The sequence below is a fragment of the Humulus lupulus genome, chromosome 6, assembly GCF_963169125.1.
Source record: "Humulus lupulus chromosome 6, drHumLupu1.1, whole genome shotgun sequence".
NCBI lineage: Eukaryota > Viridiplantae > Streptophyta > Magnoliopsida > Rosales > Cannabaceae > Humulus > Humulus lupulus.
Genome location: NC_084798.1, coordinates 222,646,404 through 222,665,122, shown reverse-complemented (window position 1 = coordinate 222,665,122; position 18,719 = coordinate 222,646,404). Strand labels below are relative to the sequence as shown.

At 34.3% G+C, this 18,719-nt stretch overlaps 1 protein-coding gene across 1 annotated transcript; it reads right to left on the bottom strand.

The window, feature by feature from the left end:
- Positions 1 to 6,811: 6,811 nt before the first annotated feature.
- LOC133786191 (wall-associated receptor kinase-like 1) lies at positions 6,812 to 9,016 on the bottom strand (the record flags this gene model as incomplete). Its single annotated transcript, XM_062225397.1, has 2 exons — positions 6,812 to 7,015; positions 7,790 to 9,016. Coding segments are annotated over 2 exons (1,431 nt in total), but the record flags the coding sequence as incomplete, so codon positions are not given.
- Positions 9,017 to 18,719: the final 9,703 nt, after the last annotated feature.

Genomic DNA, 18,719 nt, shown 5'->3' with positions numbered 1-18,719 from the left:
TATATCGGCATACGCAGAATATTTAAACACGAATTTACACATTTTTAGCTGAGTTTGAATGGAGTAAACAGCCTTGACTAAGCCCTCAACGTGCTCAAAGCTGCTGACTGACCCTATACATTCAAACTTTTACCCTTATTTAATTTAATCCTCAAAAATACTTAATCCTTAATTACCATTCAAAACATGTGCTTAAAATCCTATTGGTTGATGTCTAAACCTTATAATATAATAATATAATCCTTAATATCAGTCACATTAATCAAACCTTAGGTTATACTTAATATTCTTAAACTATAGGTTAAACTTAGAAAATCTATAAGTACTACTATGAGTGTCCAAATAACTCCCGGTCTGAACCAAAAATCCAAAGTAACAATGATAACACTAAACATACTATAATACTACTAAACAATTAGCTAAGTAAAGTTCTTGGACTCTACATGAATACAGCAGCTGAATTGTCGCAGAACATTCTCAATGGCCTAGATATTGAATCTACAACTCTAAGGCCTGAAATGAAACTCTTTAGCCATACACCATGCGATGTAGCCTCAAAACACGAAACGAACTCGGCTTCCATAGTAGAAGTAGCAGTCAAGGTCTGTTTGTTACTCCTCCATGATATAGCTCCACCGGCAAACATAAACACGTAACCAGAAGTTGATTTACGTGAATCAGTACAACCAGCAAAGTCTGAATCTGAGTAGCCAACTACTTCCAGGTTGTCGGTTCGTCTGAACATGAGTTTGTAATCCTTAGTACCCTGAAGATACCTCATAACTTTCTTTGCAGCTTTCCAGTGGTCTAATCTCGGGTTACTCTGAAATCTTCCTAGCATTCCGACAGCAAAGGCAATGTCGGGTCGTGTGCACACCTGAGCATACATCAAGCTTCCAACAGCAGAAGCATATGGGATGTTCTTCATTTCTTCCTTTTCAAAATCATTCTTTGGACACTGGCTCAAATTTAATTTATCACCCTTAACGATAGGAGCAATACTTGGTGAACAATCTTTCATCCGAAATCTCTCTAAAACTTTGTTAATGTAGGTTTCTTGAGATAGACCTAAGATACCTTTGAATCTATCTCGATGGATCTTAATGCCAATGACATAAGACGCATCACCCATATCCTTCATCTCAAAGTTCTTTGAGAGAAATTGCTTCACCTCATGTAGCATGCCCTTATCATTGGTTGCAAGAAGAATATTGTCCACATATAAAACAAGAAAACAAATCTTACTCCCACTGACCTTCTGGTATATACATTGATCCATGACATTCTCTTCAAATCCAAAAGAAGAGATGACATCATGGAATTTTAAATACCATTGGCGGGACGCTTGTTTTAAACCATAGATGGACTTCTTAAGCTTGCACACCAAATGCTCACCATTACTAGAGGAGAATCCTTCTGGTTATTTCATGTATACCTCCTCCTCTAGGTCACCATTTAGGAAGGCAGTTTTCACATCCATCTGCTGTAGCTCTAAATCGAAATGAGCAACTAATGCCAGGATAACTCTGAGGGAATCTTTCTTAGATACCGGAGAAAAGGTCTCCGTGTAGTCAATTCCTTCTTTTTGAGTGAATCCTTTAGCAACGAGTCTCGCTTTGTGTCTCTCAATGTTGCCTAATGAGTCTTTCTTTGTTTTGAAGACCCATTTACACCCAATAGCCCTCGCCCCATTAGGCAACTCAACAAGATCCCAGACTCCGTTGCTTTTCATAGAATTCATTTCTTCATTCATGGCATTGTACCACAGTTCCGATTCTTTGCTATTCATAGCTTGTGAAAACGTTTCTGGATCATTTTCGGCTCCAATATTGTAGTCAGATTCTCGCAAATACACAATGTAGTCACTAGGTATCGCCGATTTTATTATCCTAGTGGATCTTCTTAAGGCTACACCAGCAGGCTCTTGAGGAGCGGGTGGTTCAGCTTGTTGTTCAACAATTATAGGCAACTCTTGAACAACTTGATCCATTTGAACTTCATCATTGACTTGTGGATCTTCAACAATTGGCTGTGGTGGTTCAACATCCATTTGGACTGTAGGGGTGTTATCGACCACAATCAATCTTGCTCTTGAGGTGGAGGGTTCTAAAGGATCTTTCTCAGAACCTAAGTCCTTGGATTGATCACTCCCACTAATCAAGGCATTTTCAAGAAATTTTGCATTCCTTGATTCCACAATCCTAGTGCTATGAGATGGACAATAAAACTTGTAACCTTTAGACCTTTCAGCGTAACCAATAAAGTATCCACTTATGGTCCTTGGGTCCAGTTTCTTTTCTTGTGGATTGTATACCCTAACTTCAGATGGGCATCCCCAAATGCGTACATGTTGCAAACTCGGTTTCCAACCTTTCCATAATTCAAAAGGAGTTTTGGAGACTGCCTTGGTTGGAACTCGATTTAATATGTACACGGATGTCTTTAGAGCTTCAGTCCACAAGGATTTAGGAAGTTTAGGGTTGCTGCTAAGCATACTTCGCACCATGTCCATCAATGTTCGGTTTCTCCTTTCTGCAACACCATTTTGCTCGGGTGTACCGGGCATGGTATATTGGGCAACAATCCCATTTTCTTGAAGAAACTTTGCAAAAGGACCAGGTGCTTGTCCATCTTCAGTGTATCTACCATAATATTCTCCACCTCTATCTGATCTCACTATCTTAATTTGCTTGTTGCATTGTTTCTCTACTTCAGCTTTAAATATCTTAAAGACATCTAACGCTTCGCTTTTGTTATGAAGTAAGTAGATATACATGTAGCGTGAGTAATCATCTATGAAAGAGATGAAGTATTTCTGACCATATGAGTCCATGTCTGGACTACATATATCAGTATGTATGATTTCTAATAGGTCAGAACTCCTATGGACACCACTTTTCTTAGACTTGGAGGTATGCTTTCCCTTAATGCAATCCACACAAGTATCAAAATCAGTAAAATCTAAGGTATTGAGTACCCCATCATTTACTAACCTTCTAATTCTATCAATAGAGATATGTCCCAATCTCCGGTGCCATAATGTAGAGGAATTCTCATTCATAACACATCTTTTATTGCCAGTGTGAACGTGCATAGTATTATAAGCGGTATTGTTTTGTAAATTAAGGCAGTAAAGACCATCAGACAAAATACCATTTCCAACACATTCAGATTTATTATATAAATTAAAAGATTTGTCTGAAAATGTAAAGGAAAAACCAAAAGGTACAAGTCTTGAAACAGAAATCAAGTTTCTAGAGAAACTTGGTACATAAAATGTCTTTTCTAACTTTAAAACAATACCGCTACTTAAAACTAAATGGCACGTTCCTATAGCCTCCACATGTGAGCCCATCTTGTTTCCAGATAAGATGCTTTGCTCACTTCCCACTGGCTTCCTTAGGTTTTGTAAACCCTGGAAGGAATTTGAAATGTGAATTGTCGATCCAGAATCAATCCACCATGTGTTAATATTAACATTAGCCATATTAGATTCATAACATACGAATGAAATTGGATTACCTTTGTCGTCCATCCATTTCTTGAACTTGGCGCATTCCCTTTTCGCATGTCCCTTCTTTTTGCAGAAGAAACATTTGATGGAATCCTTCTTTATATCGCCTTGGGGAGGCACTTTATTTTTCCCCTTGTCCTTCTTGGATGGTTTGCGTTTCTTGCCTTGGGTGGCCATGTGAGCACTTTCACCTTGTTCCTGCAGGAGCCTTGCTTCTTCTTGAGCACACATGGTTATCAGTTCATTGATACTCCATTTGTCCTTATGTGTGTTGTAGGAAATTTTGAAAGGCCCATATTGAGGTGGAAGATGGTTAAGGATGTAGTGGACCAGGAAGGTTTCGGGAATGACTACATCGAGTTTCTTCAGTTGAGCAGAAATGTCCCTCATCTTTGAAATATGTTCTCTAACTCCTTTGACACCAGTGAGTTTTGTGGATGAGAACTGGTGGATGAGATTGTTGTAAAGTGGTTTGTCCGAAGTGTCGAACTGCTCATCGATCAGTTTGATCAAGTCTTTGACTTTCTCAGGTTGCTCCACCGATCCACGCATTCCCAGAGGGATCTTGGACATGATGAACATGATGCTGAGGCGATTGGACCGCTCCCATTTCTCATATAGTGCGATCTGAGCAGCAGTGCTAGTCACAGTGATTGCAGCAGGTTCGTCCTTCCTTATTGCGTAGTCCATGTCGGCGCAGCCTAAATGAAGAAGAACTCGTTCCTTCCAGATTTTGAAATTATCACCCCTAAGCTCAAGAATTTCGGTAAGGATTTCAGCAAAACTAGAGGATGATGAAGAAGCTGCATGAATAGGATTACAAACTTAGATTTAGAAGATTGAGGCTTAATGAAGTCATGTTTTACCAATGTATAACATGCTGAAGATTGAAATTTTATTAAACAAAAATTGTCTGTGGGCTAAATTTTTAATTTAATAAAATTGGATGTAAAGGATGATAGATTATTCAAACGAATTATTTGGGATAAAGTAAGGTTTGATACTTCTATCTTTATTAAACTTTATGATAAAACTATTAAATTAATTATCATAACTCCTGTGGGTAAATTAAGAAAATTAGTTTAATATATTATCCTAATTGATTATATAAATATAATAAAATCCCTGTGGGGTAAAATTGTTATATTTATATAATCAATCACAATTTTGTCCATTATGTGATCCTTTCAAATTAATATATAATTTTATATAATTAAAGATGCTGTGGCTACTCCCTAATTATGTAAAATTATATGGTTCACTAGACATTATGTTTTAGGCTCTAGGAAGACCTAAGAACAATTTCGTTATAACATAATAGGCAATCACAGAGAGTAGTGCTCCTAGTGTGGTCGTCCGAAGATCATTAAAAACCGTTCTAGATTTGAGCATTTGTCTCAGTTTCATGCGTTCTTATGTCAACCACAAAATTGTTTATGAATTATTTATAATTTAATTCACCCTAAATGTTTTATGAATATTTTATGAATAAATTATGAAGATTAATGTGCTAAAATATTATTCAACCTATCTTAATGTTTGAATATAATCTAAATATATCTAGCACAATAATGGAATATATATAATGTATTTAAAATTATAAATCCATACATATAAAATTAAAGATAATTATACTTAAAATAAATTTGCATGAATAATAACAAAATAATCATACAATTAGCATAATTAACTATATGTACGAAAGAAAATACAAAAATTCCATATATATGCTTGGTAGAAATATTCATGCTAAATAAGACAATAAAATCATTTATTGATTTAATGAATTAATAAAATAATTGTACAAACTTAATTGTAAAACAAAAAGTAATTACATTCTTAAAATAGCACAATTATTTAATATTGCATGAATAAAAGAAATATACCGTGCAATAAATACACCAAAATCAAGTAATTGCACATTTTAATTAATTTCTATATATATAATAAACCAAGATTATATGTTTTAATTAAATTGGCAAAAGAATTAAAAAAGAAATTTAGTGTCTAAATAAGCATTAAAATCAAGAAAATAATAAAATCCAAAAAATAAATAAAAAAATAATAATTTTTTCGGAATTTTCTTCAATTTTTTTTTTTTTTAAAAAAAAAAAAAATCTCCATGGGGAAAACGACACGTTTTCCCCTTAGAATTGTCGTTGGACCCATAATTCATGTAAATACATAGATATGAATATTCATAGCCTTATTTTTCATAAATAACAACTTAAAATCAAGCATTAATATCAAATAAAAAATTTGACTATAACCGGCTTCTTAAGGTTTCAAAAGGTGTTTTGAGTTTCAAAACTTGTTTTTATACATCAAAACATTAGAAAATATAATCTTAAGAAGTCCTAATACTCAAATAGATCAAAAATACATATTTGAATTAAAAGGAAATAAATAAATAAAAATTTTCAACTTAAGGCCATGAACGTGTATGTATATGGTCATTGTTTTGTTTTTAAACTAGTTTCTCAAATAACAAATTATTAGAAACACTTACCAAAGATTTCTAATGCAACTAAAATAGAGAAACAAATTTGAATTAACAATTCCAATTTTCAACAATATAGGAAACTATATACACAAATATATAATATATGTGAATAGATGAAGACATAGGCACATCTATAAATCATAAAAAAAAAAATATGTGTATATATGCATACAAAAATAACAAGGCAGAAATTAACCTGGCGACTGATACCAAATGATAGAATAATATGAAAGTGGGCATATGAACAATTCTATATACATGTAGGCGGAATTAATATATGAATGAACATATGCAAAAAAGAATCGAATATTGTATACCTCCAGCCATTGCTATTGATAACCTCGATCTAGCTTTAGATCTACAAAAGAAAAAGAACAGAAGTTAGAACGAGTACACGGGCTTCCAAGCTCTCACTAACTCTTTTAGATGGAGTTACTGAAAGTCAGAATGAGTAGCGAGCTTGGGGACCGGTACTCTATATTTATAGAGTGAGACTTACCATCAGAGTCTCTGCCACAGATTGAGATATTTCCTCAATCAGTTGGGATATGAAAAATCGGGTAACAACAAAATCAGGTAACAAACAATGTTGACCATTAATTAGAATATTTTGTCAATAAATTAAATATTGACTTTAATATATTAAATCAATTAGTTGATTTTATATACCAAACAAATAATATTCTAACAATATCTTCTTCTTTGCCTCCTTCTCACTAAACACAAAATCACTATAACCCATTAAAAAAGATTGAAACTTTTCTCAAACCCCTTTAACAATCAAACGAGTTAGCTCAGTACCTCCCAAGAACAGTGGCAAGGGTTTTGACATAAGAATTGACCATTTCATCCCCAGGTGGTTTGGGGTCATTGGCTAACTCCATTACTATAAGCCAGTGACTGTAGTCATAGTCATCTAGAAGAATAGTCTCCTTAGGCGGGCTGTTGCTCCAGTTCAGAGTCGGGTCGTTCAGCGGCGAGTAACCGGACCCGGAAGACTAGAACCGGACAGGAACATTTACTGAGCTAACACCGAAGCTAAGCGATGGCGAGTCGAGAATAAGGTATAAGAAAGAGAAGAGGAGAGAGTTAGCTGAGGATGGAGGACAAGCCACGCCTGGCAGCAGAGCACGCCATTGTTAGCTCTCAGCTGAGTAGCGTCGACAGTCTGTGAGTGAGTTCTTCAATGTTGTCGTTTTTTATAAACATGTTGTTTATCAAATAATATGTCGTTTTTTCGATCACTGTCGTTTTTCAAGGACGATGACGTTTTTAAAGAAAAATGTCATTTCGCATAATATTGTCGTTTTACTAGCGTTGTCGTTTTTCATGAAAACTGTCGTGTTTACAAAAAAGAAAAAAAATGGATAACGTCAAGACAATAAGATTACAAAAAATCCAACCATTAATTATTCTCCATTTGTTTTATTTTTTTTGAAAGAATTATTCTCCATTTGTTTGATCAGTTGAATATGAAGTTTAATGATCATGGAGGAATTGGAGTGAAGTAATATTCATTAGATGGCAATAAAAATTCGTATAAAAAGAACTAATTAGAAAAATGAAAAGGCCAAAACCATACAAAAACATGAGTACTACTATTACATAATATAGTAAAAGTACCAAGCTTTGAATGCTTATATAATGAGATGAACCAAAGTTAACAATATTAACCAATAAAGTATTCCACAGTATAATTGATCTCTCAAATTTGAAATAAAAAGAAAATAAAGTGAAGAGTACTACAAAAGGATGTTACTATTTATTCACACTTCCAACAATGGTAACAATTGATGCAATGAGGAGCTAGTATCATTACTATCAAAACTTGACGATGTGGAAGCATTCCAAGAGTAGTCTATAACTTCAGGTGGTGCATATGCTAGCTCTTCATCATAATCATAATTATGTTGTTGACTACCCTTAGAATCTTTATTATCAATGTCTTGAATCCTCCTCTCTAGCACCTTTGCTACTTCTTTCATGGTAGGTCGATTCCTTCCACTCAAATGCAAGCATCTCTTTGCAAGATCAGCAACAATTAAGATCTCTTCTTTCGGCGCTTCTTTGAGAACTTGACCATCAAGAATGTCAAACAAACGACTACTACTCTTTCCCTCCATCGTCATCATGAAATATGTTGCCAAACTTCTTCCTTCCTCCTCTGACCTTGTTGCAGATATTGCTTTTTGTCCGGTCAAGAGCTCGACAAGAACCACTCTAAAACTATAAACATCACTCTTATCTGTGAATTGGCTAGATTGAAAGTCATCTGGATCTAGATAGCCAAATGTGCCATAAACTAAAGTGGTCAGGTGAGTTTGCTCTAAGGAGATAGTTCTTGATGTACCAAAGCCTGCAACTTTTGCCCTCAATTTTTCATCAAGGAGTATGTTCGTAGACTTGATATCTCGATGATAAATTGGAAATGAAGCTGCTGAGTGTAAGTATGAAAGAGCTCCTGCAACTTCAGTGGCAATTCGTAATCTCATGTTCCATGTGAAAGGAAACTCTGCGCTTCTGTCATGAATATACTCAGAAAGTGTTCTGTTTGGGACGAATTCATAAACTAGAAGTGGAACATCTGTCTCCAGACAACATCCCAATAGCCTGACAACATTTCTATGATTGATTTGTGTTAGAATGATAACCTCATTGATGAATTCAGAGAGTTTGGCTTCATCAATTACTTTAGACTTCTTTACAGCAACAATCTTTCCATCTTCCAACATTCCTTTGTATACAGTGCCTTGGCCTCCTTGCCCAAGAACTCTGTCTATATTGAAATTATCAGTTGCCTTCTCTAACTCTTTTGAATTGAATAACTTGGTTTGCTCGACATTGTTTTCACTTGAGTGTATCTGTTGTTCCAACAAAAGGCCACCATTTCGTTTGAAAAATGCTTTCTTGCATTTAATTTCTTTTCTTTTCTTTATGAATCTGTATAGTCTCCATGTACCAAAAAGTAGAACTAATAATCCAAGAGGACTCCCCACACATGTTTATCATGTATGAATAAATAAATACAATCATTCATTTATAGAAATATGGAATTTTTTAAAAATTTATTCTTAATTAGTATGTAATTTTAAATAAGGATAAATTAAACTGAGTTTTTAATATTATTATTTCTCTTCTTCTAAACTTTAATTTTTTTATATAAGTTTTATAATATATAAATTGAAATTTATCAAACATTTGATTTTTTTTTCTTTCTGTTTCGGTTTCTAGGCTAGATAATGAAATATACTGTTATTTATTTGATAAAAATATTGTTCAAAATACAATGCAAGTTAATTTTTTGTGTTTTTTCTTAAATTTTCGTTCATGTTTAAAAAAAAATTGTTGATGATTGTTAAAATTCTATTTTTTTTTACTAATTTTGGTAAAAATATTATTTAGGAATATTTGCGGCAAAACTATCTAAAGTTTGAGGAGTGTACGGGCATAGATCCAATCTTTTTCTTAGTAGGAAAATTACCCAAAGTTAGTATAATAGTAATTCCGTCGATCTCTATATATTGATCTCCGTTAGGTGGTGACTGGACCAACACATATCACTCGTGAATGGTTCAGCTCATAAATATTTTTAAAATTAATTTTTTGAAAGATAGAAAATTCATTAAAATTCATTTTAACAGATTAAAATAATAAAAATATTTGTTTATTGATTTTAAATTATAAATAAATAATGATTTAAAAAAATAAATTAATTGTCAAATTAAAAATGATTAAGTAAATACAATAATATTATTGGAGAGAGATCGAGAAACTAAGAGTAAGAGGCAAAGAGAAATTGGGCAGAGAAATATCGAGAAAGAGGGGAGAGAGAGAGAAATAAAGATGAGTCGAAGGACAATGCCTGGGCTTGAGGCTTCTGTGAGATCGGCAGGGAGCTGAAGACGACATTGTCAGAGGTCCAATCTCAGCTGACGTAGGTGAGTTTTCTGGCGGCAGATAGATGGCGAGACTGGGTTAATTGGTTTATAGACTCATTCTTGTTAACTGATTTTTATTTTTGAACTTTTTCCCCCAAAACCTAGACATGGAAACTCATTCTTGAGGTATTTTTTTTCTAACTCAAACTATGGAGCAAATTTTGAGCAACTCTTGAGATGGTCCAACTATGTAGTGACACATGTCATCCTAGTCACCACCTACCAGAGATCAATAGGCTAAGAGTGACGGAATTAATATTATATTAATTTCTTGTATTTTTACCGCTAAAAAAAAGATTAAGTCTATGATGTGTACAAACCTCAAACTTTAGGGTAGTTTTGGTGCAAACATTCCTAATTATTATTAATTATGACAAAATAGCCTCAATTTATTTAATTAAAATTTGTGATAGATTTAAAATGTATTTATAATTTTTATTAAAAATATGATTGATTAAAATATATAGATATTAGCGGTAAAAATACATAATTTTTCAACACGGTTACAGTTAAATTCTTAAGTTTTTTCTTTTTGCATCAAAAATACATCTTGTTACGCTTTTTTTGGTCATCGTAGGCAGTTAAGATGTGATTATTTTTTTTGGAAATGTGCTATAATTTCTTAAAATTTGATAAATTTAAAAGATATTTTCACTTCTAGTTTTATTCAAAATTTGTTGTGAGTAAAAGTATAAGATTTTTGTTGTAAAAATGAGAGTATATATAGATATATATATATTTATATGTATAATTTTCTGTGTGTGTATGTGTGATATCATAAAATAATATTTTGTAGTGGTTAATTCGTAAAACATAGTAAAACTTCATAATAGTGTAGTGCATCTAGGAAGGGAAATTTGATAAATCATGCTTACATTAGCTTAATATTTAAAATTTGAACCAAAGTTAACCACCATATGATACAAATGCTCATCTTTCATTTAATACCAAAAATACCCTCATACATTTCCTCTCTATTCTCCCTCTTCCTCTCTACCTTTCATTTAATAGCTTAATAATTAAAATTTGAACCAAAGTTAACCACCATTTAGAATGTTGTTTAGATGTTGGATCTGTAGTTTGTTGGTATTTTTTGCTGTTTTTTTTAGTGAAAATCGTGTTCTGTGAAAACCTGCGTTTTTTTTTGTTCCTTGAGTTTTTTTCGAAATGCCCGATAGTGTCCGATAGAGGCCCGATTCGGGCACGATAGTTATTGAGTTTCAAGGTTAGGGATAAAGGTCCGATGACAACCCGATGGTTGCCCGATAGTCAAGGTTAGGGATGGTGGTACGACGGTATTACGATAGTGGGTACGATAGTGTGCAATACTGTAGTTATTTCCATAATGGGTACGATGATGGTACGATATTAGCACGATAGGTGTACGATAGAATTTGTTAAGTAGTTACTATAACATCGTAATTTTAGAATTTGTAGTGGGACGATATAGGTACGATGGTAGTACGATAATAGTTAGTTTCAAATTGTTAACTTACTTTGTCAATGGTACGATGATGGTACGACAGTGGGACGCTAGTGGGTACGATGGTGTATAATACTGTAGTTTTTGCCATAAATGTACGATGATGGTACGACATTAGCACGATAGGGCAACTATTGGGTAACCAAAACTATCGAGCAACCATCGGGTTTCCATCGGACCTTCATCCCTAACCTTGAAACTCAACAACTATCGTGCCCGAATCGGGCCTCTATCGGACACTATCGGGCATTTCGAAAAAAACTCAAGGAACCCAAAAAAAACGCAGATTTTCACAGAACACGATTTTCACCCAAAAAACTACAAAAAATACCAACAAACTACAAATCCAACATCTAAACAGCATTCTAAATAGTGGTTAACTTTGGTTCAAATTTTAATTATTAAGCTATTAAATGAAAGGTAGAGAGAAAGATGGAGAATAGAGAGAAAAGGTATGGGGGTATTTTTGGTATTAAATGAAAGATGAGCATTTGTTTCATATGGTAGTTAACTTTGGTTCAAATTTTAAATATTAAGCTAATGTAAGCATGATTTATCAAATTTCCCTCTAGGAATTCATTCCACCAAAAATAAAAATCAATAATAATATATATTGGAAATATATAATGGAACAAAATTTAAAAATTACATATATATATATATACAAATTAAACAATAAAATAATGTAATCGGGATAGCTATTCTACTATTATAACTCATCTATCCATACATATATGCATTGGATATAAAGATATACCTATAAAGATAGCCTTGCGTTTATAACTACAGTGATAGTCCCGAAAGTGTTCACGCAAGTAGAGCCTCCAGGGCAAAACGCTATTCCCTCAATGCATTCATTAATATCTGAGAATTAAATAACACATAATTTTTTTAGTTAATATAAAATTTATTATTTATTTAATATCATATAGATTATAAAAAAATTACGGTAACTATAATAATAAGTCCTAACTAATTGCATTTAATAGCAACCTTTATATACAATTTGTATCATAAAATAAATGAAAAAAAATCACATGTCCCTAATTTTCTGTCCCCTCCATGTCCCACTAATTATTTTAAGACACCACATTTATGTATAGTTGGGAAAAGAAAAAATTATAAATAATTTAAATATATATTAAATAAATAAATGAAGTGTCTTTAAATAATTGGTGGGACATGGAAGAGACATGAAATTTGGGGACAAGTGATTTTTTTTCTAAATGAAGGTAGCTAATATAGGAGGAACTCATAAATCTTTCTATATAAAAAGTTGAGAAATTATTGGCTTTAACCGTTTGTTATGTTAACTTTAACAGAATATTTTAAATATTTAGCCGAATATATATTTAAAACTAACTAAAAATATATATTTATTAGTTATATCAATATAAATTCAAATATTATAAAATATATCATTATTATTATAATATTTGATATAAGAATATATATAAAATAATTATATTAATATAAATTTAAATATTACAAAATTTTATTATGATATTAATTTATAATCCTAATTTTTTATAATTGATAAATTTTATAAATAAAACTACTAGTATATATATATAGTAACTGAAAGCATAAGTTAATGGATGTTTGCTTAATAGAGTATTGCTATTTGACACCTTAAGGTTTCAACACCACATGAGGTAATATAAATTTAAATATTACAAAATTTTATTATGATAATAATTTATAATCCTAATTTTTTATAATTGATAAATTTTATAAATAAAACTACTAGTATATATATATATATATAGTAAGTGAAAACATAGGTTAATGGATGTTTGCTTAATAGAGTGTTGCTATTTGACACCTTAAGGTGTTAACACCACATGAGGTATCACTTTATAATTAGTTAGTGACACTCCATAATTTTTATTAAAGTAAAATGTGTGAGATCTGATATTGGATTCACCATAATGTTGCCTCTTACCATTTCTCAAATATTTATATACAATTATAATTAATATTAGTGGGAGAGGTTTACCTTGATTACACCCACCCACCAGATACGGATTCCCTCGAAGTCCATACTTGCACGAACAATGATGTATCCGATCTGAAGAGGATTCTAATAAATTACCAACCTCCTTCGAAGTCCGACAACGGAAGTTGCTAGTTTCGTTTGGTATAACATGTGTTTTAAATACATCGAAATACGTACGGTTAAGGGACCAACTTAGCCGGACGGGAACATAATCCAGATCACCAAATGTTTTATGTTTATGAATTTCCTTATAATCTATCAAGAATGCATATTTGCATTGGCTATGATTTGCAGGAGTACCAGAAGAACCATTATCCATGGAGATTTCGAAGCTGTCGCCTTCAGCATCCGAAGGGAAGACGACGGAAGTAGTACAACATTCAACGCCATCGCACTTACTGCAATGAATACATTGTCACTCGAATAGTAAAACGGGGTTCCTGTTAAATTTGCTGATCTTTGACTTGTCTTGTTTCCGCAATCGAAGAAACTAATGGGGTTTCTCACCACAATCCATTGGGAATCATCGTTCTCAGAAACTGATGGGCTGCTATAATCAAGTTCTAATGAAATATTAAGTACGTGTAGCTGAGTGTGTTTGAGAACAGGCGTGGAAGAGTTGTTGTGGCAGGAGATTTCGAATTGTTTGTCGAGAAAACAATCGGATGGTCCAATTCCGAAAGGGTATGGAATATCTACATTTCCACACTTGTCTTGGCAACCTGGTCTTGCAAGTGACGCTAGTGTGGACATTATTGTCATTAATAATAATGATCCAATTATAAGAACATTAACAAACAAGTAGTAGTTCGGCAGACTCATCATCAGTGCCTCTTTCTTCTTTATTGATCACTTATTTGTTTTCTGGTATCACATTTAATCAAAAAACACATATCTATAGTACTTCAATGGTGAATTAAACTTCAGTTTATATATATAAAAAAAAAAGTACTATAAATTGATAAGCAAATATCTAATTAATTAAGATACCATTTTATAGCAATAAGTCAAACTAAAAGATATAACAAGAAAAATCTATTTCATACAAATTTTCACTTGCTGAAAACAATAAAAATGTAACGGTATGCCCCATTTTGGTGCAAGCAACTTGTTTCAAACACAAAAAAAAAAAACAAAAACATGCGTGCTTGCAACAAATTATTTACATTTTGATTTCAATACTTTAAATAATCTTGAATTTTCTGAAAATTTATGGTAATAACACTAAATTATGAATTCTTTTATATGTACAAGTTACTTTGCCTTGTAGCTCAAAGTAATAAATTATATCTAGAAACGAATTGAATGATTCTGTGTAGAAATTTAAAATAAATATTCTACGTACTTTCTCATAAGTATTAAATAAAATATATATTGAGAATAAAGTAGCTAATAAGAAATTAAAAAACATCAAAAATAAATATAGAGGGATAAAATTATTTCCAAGAAACAGCAAGATATAGTATGAGTCTATGAGATGTTGTGTTACTTACCAAGAGAGATCGATAAGGAAAGTGTTAATTATTTTTTCATCAATGAGAAACTAGGAAGGTATATTTGTGTGAGTATATGTGTGTTTTAGTGAGAATATACATAATATTTCAAAGATACATGAAATTAATTTAGGGAAAAAGAAAATGAAAAGAAAAAAAGAATATAGAAGAAGACTTGAGGAAAGAAAAGTTTTAATTTGCTTAGACGCTATTGTTGAACGAAAAAAATATATAATAAAAATATAATAATATATATTATTATTAAAAGTGGTCAAAGTGGTCTTTTTAATTGTCTGTGTTTGGTCAAAGTGGTCTTTTTAATTGTCTGTGTTTGGTCAAAGTATTAGAAGATACTAGCCATCATCGACCAGTACTTGATGTGGTGCACTAGTCAAGTCATCAACCAATATTTATGTTCCTAAATTATATGAAAAAACATATTTTCTTCACGGGAAGCTTGATAAAGGCTTGATAATGACATTTATATGGATAAGCTAGAATGATTTAAAATATTCATTTAAATTTCTCGTTCCTAAATTTAGGTTTTATGAGATAATTAAAATCAATAGCTTTGAACAAAATATTGATGAGTCATATATTTACCAACTAAAATATCCTGGTACTTTATGCATGTTAGGAAACTATATGTTATTTCAATGGAAATAGTAAGAAATATTACAACTCTAAACAAAATTATACAAATAAATAATATTGATTAAATAGTGTTACAACTCTATGACTGAAAATACAATAAACAATAGAAGAATTAGAAGAAGAGAATGGAGAAATACAACTCTAAACAAAAAGAAACAAATAAAGTAAAATGTTTGTAACAAAAAAAATGAGAGATTACAACTCTTAAACAATAAATATAATTAAATGAGACAAGAGGAATATGAAGATGAAACACAATAGAATAAAAGAACAAGAACAAGAACAAGAAACAAACAACAAACAATTCTCATTCACACTACCAAAGTGAAAAGTGTTGGGGATCACCAACTTGAACAACGTTTGAAACATTTGTCCAAAAGTTTATTTCCCCCTAACTCAAGCATTAAGGGATCTCTCACAGATTTTGGAAATTGATTTCTAGAATAATCAAGCTTTTAGGTGTCCTCTCTAGCCAATTGTTCTAATGGATAGAAAAAGTTGTGTCTTACAAGTGAGCAATAGGCTCCTATTTATAAAGTTTAGAGACACTCTTTGAATTTTAAATTCTACCAACCCCGTGGCTGCTACCAATGGTTAATTGGATGATAATTGAATTAAAAATGATATTTGAGAGTTACTTGTGTTTTTGGAGCCGTTCAAAAAAGATTGGAAAAAACTGAAAAAATTGGTCAGTCAGCATCTATGGCCGCGGCCACCAACATCCCTGGTCGCGGTCAATAACCAATTTAAGCACACAAAAATGTATTGCTTTTTCAAACGGTTCCAATTGATGGACCCAAAATGGATATGTTTTAAATATTTATATCGCAAGCTGTTGACGCGGTTATTCGCCAACAGGTAATTAAGAAAATAAGAGAAAGAGATTAGTGCTTAATAATGAACCGAAATAGACCAATGATCTTTAAATGGACTGATGACACAACTACGTTTTTAGATGGTTCAAAGGTTAAAATCCTTCTACTCCACCAGCCAATATTATTGCTATATTTCGGGTATTCTTTACAGGGTATTTCGTTACACAATAGAATCCAACCATTTGCAACTCCCAGGGTCTCCATATTTATAGGAGAGGGCACATGGGAGTTGGTAAGGGGGTCATCCCGTGACCTTCTTACCCATCATGTCACTTCTGTGACATTCATGATTAATTCCTAAAACCTGACAAATGAAGTGTGGTCTAATCAACAGGTAAGGGGGATAATGGGCCGCACGGCCTAACCCAATCGTGGGTGCCTGAATACGCACGTTCATGCTGCGTGTCTGAGAATTCAGGGATATATCAGACACGTGATGTCTGATATATGCACATTTACATTGCGTGGTTGACTTTATAAAAGGTCATAGCTTCCACATCCAGCTCGTATCCCGAACTGGATACCTTCTCGATCTGCGGCCTTCATAGTCCTCACTCGGCCCTTGAGTAATCTTGGTGAACCTTTGGCTACCTCGAGCTAAAGAGGTAGGACCTCACGACAGCAGCTTCGGCCACGGGGTATCCACATGGCTGATATAATTAGGCCATATCTCAGCTCGCTAATAGCCCGTTGGAAAATCAAGGCGTAGCGGACCCCGCCCTTCCCAGTAGGGAGGGCGCCAACCAAGTCGATTCCCCATACCGCAAATGGCCATGGGGACGAGATCATCTTCAGCTCGACTGGGGGAGCATGGGCAACTGTGGCGAATCGCTGGCACTTGTCACATTTCTTGACGTATGAGATCGAGTCCTTCCACAAAGTGGGCCAGTAATACCCTTGCCTTAAGACTTTTAGGGCTAGGCTTTGCCCCCCAGTGTGATCCCTGCAAAAACCTTCGTGCACTTCCTGCAGGATGGCCTTTGCTTCGCCTGACAGAACACATCGTAGGAGAGGTAGGGAATGCCCACGTCGGTACAGCACCCCATCTACTATCGTATACCTTGGAGCCTGGTACAGTACCCGCCATGTGTCATTACGTCATTCGGGTAACTTTCCTTTGGTGAGGTACTCGAGGATGGGAGTCATCCAGGTCGGTCTGGCGTCAATCATCTCGACCTCCGCCCCGACCTTTTCTATACTTGGTTTTTCCAGGAATTCCACCGGTACCAACCCCAGCGTCTCCGTCTCCCCGGAGGTAGCGAGCTTGGAGAGGGTGTTTGCGTTAGCGTTCTTCTCTCGAGGTATCTGCTCGATTGAGCCTCGCCCAAACGCAGATAGTTCGACTTTTACCTTGGCCAGGTAAGCAGCCATCTTGGCTCCTCGTGCTTGATATTCACCTAGCACCTGGTTTACCACGAGCTGGGAGTCGCTGAAGCACTGAACGGAGCTCGCCTTCAGCTCCTGGGCTACTCTTAGCCCGGTCAGCAAAGCTTCGTATTCGGCATCGTTGTTGGAGGCCTTGAATCTGAATCTCAACGCCGAGTGGAATCTATGTCCTTCTGGGGATATCAAAATGATCCCAGCCCTTGAGCCGTTCTCATTGGATGAGCCGTCCACGAAGATATTTCAAGACGTCTGGGCCGAGGTGACCTGGAGTGAGTCTTCCACAGGATCCTCCCTGAATCCTGTGCACTCCGCCACAAAATCGGCCATGGTCTGACTTTTTATAGCAGTTCGTGGGGTGTACAAAATCTCGAACTGACTGAGTTCGATAGCCCACTTTAACAGGCGTCCCGATGCTTCAGGTTTTTGCAAAACCTGCCTTAAAGGCTGATCGGTCATGACGTGTATTGAGTGGGATTGAAAATACGGTCTGAGTTTTCGGGAGGCCGTGATAAGACAGAACGCCAATTTTTCCATCAACGGATATCAGGATTCAGCCCCGAGAAGTCTCTTGCTGATGTAATAGACCGGCATCTGAACCCGGTCTTCTTCTCGGACCAATACGACACTAGCTGCATCCTCTGTGACAGCTAGGTAGAGAAAAAGGGGCTCTCCTGCCTTTGGTTCGGACAATACAGGCAGCTCGGCCAGATGTGCCTTCAGGTCGAGGAAATCACTTTCGCACTCCTCTGTCCATTCGAATTTCTTATTTCCTCGGAGTAGGTTGTAGAATGGCAGGCACTTGTCGGTGGATTTTGAAATAAACCGATTTAGGGATGCCACCCTTCCTGTCAGGCCTTGGACGTCTTTATGCGAC